The sequence below is a fragment of the Scylla paramamosain genome, chromosome 2 (assembly GCF_035594125.1).
Source record: "Scylla paramamosain isolate STU-SP2022 chromosome 2, ASM3559412v1, whole genome shotgun sequence".
In the NCBI taxonomy this organism is placed as follows: Eukaryota; Metazoa; Arthropoda; class Malacostraca; order Decapoda; family Portunidae; genus Scylla; species Scylla paramamosain.
The window spans coordinates 17,325,001-17,332,500 of record NC_087152.1 but is presented as its reverse complement, the minus strand read 5'-3'; the positions used below and the strand labels follow the sequence as shown (position 1 = coordinate 17,332,500).

The window sequence follows — 7,500 nt, the reverse complement described above, 5'->3', positions numbered from 1 at the left end:
GCCGTAAAACACACAAACACACACAAACACACACACACACACACACACACACACACACACACACACACACACACACACACACACACACACACGTCCACCCTTTGTTAGTGGGATGCTGGACATGTTCCAATTATCCTCAACTTTATAGCCACGTCAGCGATTACATCAGTTGGGCTTTTTTTGTACACGAATTCTTTCCTGGCATTTTTTTTCATATTTACCTTTTTGCTTTGGCAGAGAGTGGGGAGCAAAAAATAATAGATGATCTTGCTAATTCATCTGTACGAATTGCTTTCGAATCTGTCATATTATCTACACATTTTTTTCCTGTCTCACGTTGTATTAGTTTTATTTCCTCTACATTGCACGGCGAGAAGCAAATCAGTGTGTTGTTTAAAAAAAAAAGGTTTGAATAATAGATGCTAAAAATATACGTGTATACATTTCATTAAGAAGAGAATACAGGTTAGTTAATTGCAGGTATCCATTTGTTACTGTTTTTAGGTGCAGTCTTCCTGTTAACCTTTGCTATTCATGCTCCGGACAGATTGAAATGTATTCCAAGCGCCACGTGTTCTCCTTTAAGCTGGGTTTCCTGCTCAAAGTACTAGTATATTGTGGCGGAACAAAGATTGTATATGCATAATGCAACGTATCACAAAGAGCCTCGTAAAGGCCAGTAGTTAGTTCTGCTGCTCTTTGTCCTCCCTTCGTGTTTCTTTATGTACGTAGTAACATTCATATTTCCTTTCGAGTCCATTGTTGCATTGTGTTTTTCTCTAAGCGAGATATCAAAGCCACGATTGAGAGATGGTGCAATGGACTGGTTGAATTAATGCAAGGTACGGAAAAGAGACATAAAAACGAAAAAGGACGAGGTTTTTGTAAATCTTTCTGTTAAACATTTTTCGTAATCATTTAACACTGTACTTGAGAGCCAATTTCTTCTTATCATTTTTCCAAATTCTATTTTCTCAAGTTTGAGCCCATTACTCTTTGCCGTAACCTGATTACTAACCGTAATGACCTTGTTCACATCACCTTCTTTAGGTCCCTAATGGTATTTAATGTAAGGGAATCCAGACCTCTCGGCTATTGGTAAAGTACGAGGTAAAGTCAACGGTGAACTATATGATTAATTTGTCTGTTACGTAACTCTTGACGAAGTACTACAAAATAACTATTAGATAAGGCTTATACATGAATTTCAGAATGCCACGAGTTGAATATCATAATTTCAGTGTACCCTGTTTTAAAAATGTACTGGTGTTGCAAGCTTTCTCTGCAAGTACGTGATATTTATTCCCAGCAACGAGCAGCAAGTTATTCCTGGTTTACTCTGCTTCTATTGACACTTTCCCATTTTGTTTGGTATCAGTCAGCCGTGACCTCATCCATCTGAGACGTCGGCCGCCCTTCACTCACTGATGGATTCACGTACAGCCCAGAGCGAAAACGAAAACAAACATTATCTCGAGTCTTGATCACGTATTGGTGTAATTTTTTTTTTTTTTGCTTTGTGGGAAGATCATGAAAACCTTGCAAAGTGAGGGCAATAATTCTAAATCTTTTCAGTGTTTATTTATTTTTTTTATGTGTTAGGAAGACGGACCAATGGCAAAAAAAAAACGAATAATAAGAAAAAAAGTCACTATTCATAATGCTCCCCGAAAAGAATAAAGAATATCCGAAAAAAATGTCGATTTATTTTTTTTTTCATTTACTTTTTATTTTTATTTTACGAGGTTCGTTGCTATTCTTCATTCACCGCCATTAATGTTTATGATTCAACTGTAGGGCAGAGATCTTCCCGCAACCTTCTTTACTCATTTCTGCCACTTGCCCGTCTACTCCAGGCCTTTCCAGTAAAGTATTTTAGCTCACCATTTAATCCTTTTCTTTTATACCACTGTTGATGATGAGAACAGACTTGTTTATCAGGTTACTACTGCAGAGTCAATAACTTGAAGAGAAGATTAGACAGTTTTTGTGGATAGATATTCTGGGTGTAAGTAGGTAAGATTAATTTACACAAACTGCCACGTGTACAGCTAGTGGCTTCTTGCAGGTTGAGAATGTTCTTATATCCTTATGCGCTATAATATCATGCTTTTTTATATACACAGTTTGGGAGCGTTATCAGCTTAAGTATTGCGCGATCTGCAAGGCACGCCACGGCTTACATTAATACCTTTAACATCTCATCCAGTGCAGAAGTTAAGCAGCTCTGGTAGTGTTATGAACGCACCGACCCATCTCCCTCTCCTTACCTCCCTCTCTCATTGGTGCTTGGCTGGTATATTCCGTAAGCCGCATCTCTCTCATAAAAATACGCCTTTCCAGTGATTTATTATAAGTTGAGTTCTTTCCGTCCAGCGTTCCTTTTCGAATCTAGCACATATTTCTTCTGCCTCACAAGACCTGTTCAGCTTTAAGTTATTGCCTCTTGTGATTCTTGTTCTGATTGTGTGCTTAGCTTCCTTGTACTTAGTATTACTTATTCTGTATTTGGGTGTTTAATCCCTTCGTCTCTAGTGAAACCTGTTCTTCATTTGTGTGTTTAGTCTTTTCACTTCACGCTCTGCACATTGATCCCTATTCCTAAACGTTCCGGGATTTCAAAAGGATTATTTTCAAAGGCCACATAAATGATTAAGTCGTGTTCCATGTGTGGTTTTGCTATTGATGATGCAGAAACCTTTCAAAACTATCACTTCAATCATGAAAACACTCTTAAAAACTCCAATAACTTCCACTACAGCTTGTTAAAAGTTGTCTGCTAGATCAGATGCCATTTAATATTTAAGACTACGGACCCTAGTGATATTTACTTCGTTTATTTATGTTTTTAGTCCCGTCGCTTCGATCCCAACAAATATTCAGGTTTCGTCTTTCACAGCTGAGCGCAGGAAATCATTCCCCAAGCTTCATCAAACATCCCACCCACAATAAAATCTATCCTCTCTATTTGTGTGTTGAGTCTTGCTTCGATCCCAACACATATCCTGGCTGGTCTTGGCTCCTCTTACATAACGCAGCGCAGAAAATAATCTCCAAACTTTATCTCCCAAGAATAACTTACTGTAAACCCTAATGATATTTACCTCTTTTTATTTGTGTGCTTAGTCTCTTCACTTCGTTCCCCGTACACATCCTGGGCAGTCTTGGCTCGTCTTACATAACGTAGCGCCGAAAATCATCCCCAAAATATTATCTCCCCAAGAATAACTTGCTGTCACCCCGAGGCCTGGAGTTGGCTGGGAAGGGTTAAGACATGTGCTCTCATGGGGGAAGGATCGACGGGAGAGCACCTCGAGATTTTGTGCAGCGCGTAACTTGCTTATTTATTTGAACAAGTAGTTGGCTCCCTAATTAGTGAGTTAGCGGCTAGTTAGACAGCTTCTTACCTTTTTAATTACCTCGTTTATTTAGGTGTATATGTTCCTATTGGGCAAATTTCGTGTCTAGCTCTTACCTGGGATTGCCTTGTACTTGTTGCTTGATTTGCACACACACACACACACACACACACACACAACCAAGAAGCCTGGGTTCGAATCCCGGACGCGGCGAGGCAAATGGGCGAGCCTCTTAATGTGTAGCCCCTGTTCACTTTTTTTTTTTTTTTTATGTAAGAAGGACACTGGCCAAGGGCAACAAAAATCTAATAGAAAAAAATGCCCACTGAAATGCCAGTCCCGTAAAAGGGTCAAGGCAGTGGTCAAAAATAGGTGGATAAGTGTCTTGAAACCTCCCTCTTGAAGGAATTCAAGTCATAGGAAGGTGGAAATACAGAAGCAGGCAGGGAGTTCCAGAGTTTACCAGAGAAAGGGATGAATGATTGAGAATACTGGTTAACTCTTGCGTTAAAGAAGTGGACAGAATAGGGGTGAGAGAAAGAAGAAAGTCTTGTGCAGCGAGGCCGCGGAAGGAGGGGAGGCATGCATTTAGCAAGATCAGAAGAGCAGTTAGCATGAAAATAGTGGTAGAAGACAGCTAGATATGCAACATTGCGGCGGTGAGAGAGAGGCTGAAGACAGTCAGTTAAAGGAGAGGAGTTGATGAGACGAAAAGCTTTTGATTCCACCCTGTCTAGAAGAGCAGTATGAGTGGAACCCCCAGACATGTGAGGCATACTCCATACCTAGCAGCAAATATGTACGGGATGTAACCCATACGGTTGTGACCTCGCTGTCCCGGTGTGTGGTGTGTCAGTGATCTCAGTCCTACCCGAAGATCGGTCACTATGACCTCTGACCTCTTTCCGTAGGGAAACGGTTGGCTGGATGACCAGCAGACGACCGTAGGTGAATCACACACACACACACACACACACACACACACACACACACACACACACACACACACACACACGCTACACCTAATCGCGCCTGCTCTCTGTGTGTTCCTAACTCCGCAACAGTTTCCTCTGAACGCTAGCCAGCTTAATGCATCCTTAAGTTAAGACCAATAGAGCCAATATTAAAGCAAATCCACTTGGCCGTCTCGCTCCTTTATGTTAAGCGATCCAATTAAATCCAAGCGAAAAGTCTCGCCCCCTGTTTGCTTGATGATGTAATGCTGGGGTATATGTTCTTATGTTTGCTTGACACTGCTGCTGCTGCCACGACTGTCACTGGCTGATGCTAGTGCTAATGCTACTGTTGCTGGTACTACTACTACTACTACTACTACTACTACTACTACTACTACTACTACTACTACTACTACTACTACTACTACTAACTATTGCTCCTATCGTAAATAAAATCAACTTTACTTCTTGGTTCCTCGTTGTGACGTGTGTGTGTGTGTGTGTGTGTGTGTGTGTGTGTGTGTGTGTGTGTGTGTGTGTGTGGAGAAGGGCGGAGCAACTTTAGAGGTGCCCAAGACAGCTGGAGGAACTTGAGGGGTGGAGGAAACAGGAGACGTAAGTTTGAGGGAGGAGGAGGAGGAGGAGGAGGAGGAGGAAACATGGGCAGTAGAAAGGACGAGAGAGAGAGAGAGAGAGAGAGAGAGAGAGAGAGAGAGAGAGAGAGAGAGAGAGAGAGAGAGAGAGAGAGAGAGAGAGAGAGAGAGAGAGAGAGAGAGAGAGAGAGAGAGAGAGAGAGAGAGAGAGAGAGAGAGGGAACATTAAGAGTTGAGTGAGTGAGGAAAGACAAAATAACGAGAAATAAATATATTGCCTTGACGTGAAGTGCTTATTTAATGTTTGTGCATGTGTAGTAGTAGTAGTAGTAGTAGTAGTAGTAGTAGTAGTAGTAGTAGTAGTAGTAGTAGTTGTAGTAGTAGTAGTAGTAGTTGTAGTAGTAGTAGTAGTTGTAGTAATCACGCATACCTTCCCTTTTCCCTTCTCTCACGCTTGCTCTTTCATCTAATCATTTTTCTTTAATGCCACCCGCAGGCAGCGTATCAGAGAGAGAGAGAGAGAGAGAGAGAGAGAGAGAGAGAGAGAGAGAGAGAGAGAGAGAGAGAGAGAGAGCAAGGAAGCTACGAGTTGGGCAGACATCGAACATTTTTTTGGGGGGCGGCTTCTGCGATCCCTTGCGGGCTGTTTATCTAAGGCGACGGCTAGAGAAAGAGTTTGCATGGAAGAAAAATTTTACAGTCCCGCTCCGACACATTTATGCACAAGTTGGCTGGCGGGGGAGGATTTCTCGGTGTCCGGGCGGCGGAGCCTGAACGCAGATATATATGGGCGCGTTTTCAAAATAGTATTTTCTCTTAGACTTCCGGACCTGCCGTGTTTTTTGGGGTCCCACTTTTCCTTCAGAATGGGAAATAAAAGGCTCTTGGCGGAAAGCGTTCGTGTGACTGGAATAAAACTGGAACAAAAAATATGCTTAGAATGTTGGTGTAAAATATGTATACATCACAATTTACGTGAAATGAGTAACTAATTTCGATAAAGATTCACTTCTCCTTAGAATGGGAAATAAAAGGTTATTTCTTGATGAACAACGTTCGTTCACCTGGAATAAGACTGTAAAAAAATGCTAAGAATGTATATCGCAGTTTACCTGAAATAAAGGATAAATTAATTTTTGATATAGATCTGTTGCTATTAAAATGGGAGAAAAAGGCTCTTTCTTGGTGGAAAGCGTTCGTGTGACTGGAATAAAACTGAAAAAAAGGCTGAAAATGGTTGTCGTAAAATGTGTATCGGAGTTTACGTGAAATGAAGGATGAAGAAATTTTAATAAAGATTATAATAATACATGAATGTGAGATTGTGCTAAATCTCCTAAAAAAAAAAAAAACATTCATAAATACATTAATGTGGAATCTGTGGCGTAACTCGACTATTTCACAAATGATATATTAATGCTTGTCAGTTTGCTGTGAAATACGTGACGGACACTGAGCCCCGCCAGCAACACGCCGCGCTGTCTGCCTGAAAGATGCATTGGAAAACCTGTCAGCGTAAGCTGGCCTGGTCATGGCAACACCCGCGGCACCGCACACATAGGCACGCCCGCAGCACAGCAACACAACACTACAGTACTACAACACTAAAATAAATCTAGTCCTTCCTAAGAAAACTGACAACGCAACACCACAACACCACAGTATAAATGTACTAACATTTATCAGGAAAAAGAAAACATAAAAACATTAGCACTACAACACACACACACAGTCACACACACACACACACACACACACACACACACACACACACACACACACACACACACACACACACACACACACACACACACACACACACACACACACACACAGGAAAAAATCTAACCGTTTCTAAGAAAACTGGCAAAGAAACACCGCAATACCTTTGTCAAAAAAAAAAAAAAAAACTAACATACCTCAGGAAGAAATACCATAAAAATATAAAACATTCCCTAAGATAAACTAACTTCACGCTGCCAACATTCAACTCACAAAAAAAAGAAAAGAAAAAAAAATAATTACCCTTTCCTTAGGTGCACAGATCAAGGATAGATAGATGAAGTTACATAGATCAAGTTAGAAAGATAGATGAGCTTAAATAGATAGATCAACTCTCACTGCTAACCTCCTCTTCCACTCCTCTCTCCCCCCACCACACACACACACACACACACACACACACACACAAAGACAAGCACAGTTATCCAACCGAATACGAATTCCTTTCCTCGCATGACAACCCACCTGGTGACCGTTCCGCCGAAGCTCCCTGGGGACTGCCTGGAGGAGGGCTGGGCGAGGGCGTTGCTGGAGGTGTGCCAGGTGATGGTAGAAGGAGGCACGCTGGCAGAAGATTCGCACGTAAGGGTCACCACATGGCCGACCTCCACGCTGCGAGGGTTGGCCCAGCCCCGCACCTCCCACGCAGGAACTACGGGGAGGATCGTGAAGTGTGAGAGAGGGTGGGAGTGAGTGTTGAGTGAGTATAGAGTAAAGTACAAGTGTTTTGGTGTTACGGAGGTGGAAAGTATGTTTGTTGAAGGGGAAAAGGAGGGACATAAGAGCGTTATTTTGGACTGAGTCTAAGTG

General features: G+C 41.9%; 1 protein-coding gene across 2 annotated transcripts in view; it reads right to left on the bottom strand.

Annotated features, from left to right (window-relative positions):
- Window positions 1–7,500, bottom strand: part of LOC135111091 (nephrin-like) — an 87,338-nt gene that overhangs the window by 54,102 nt on the left and 25,736 nt on the right. For both annotated transcript variants that reach the window (XM_064024026.1, XM_064024035.1), the window contains exon 8: window positions 7,156–7,342. In XM_064024026.1, the coding sequence (XP_063880096.1) occupies window positions 7,156–7,342 (187 nt within the window). The remainder of the gene's footprint in view (window positions 1–7,155; window positions 7,343–7,500) is intronic.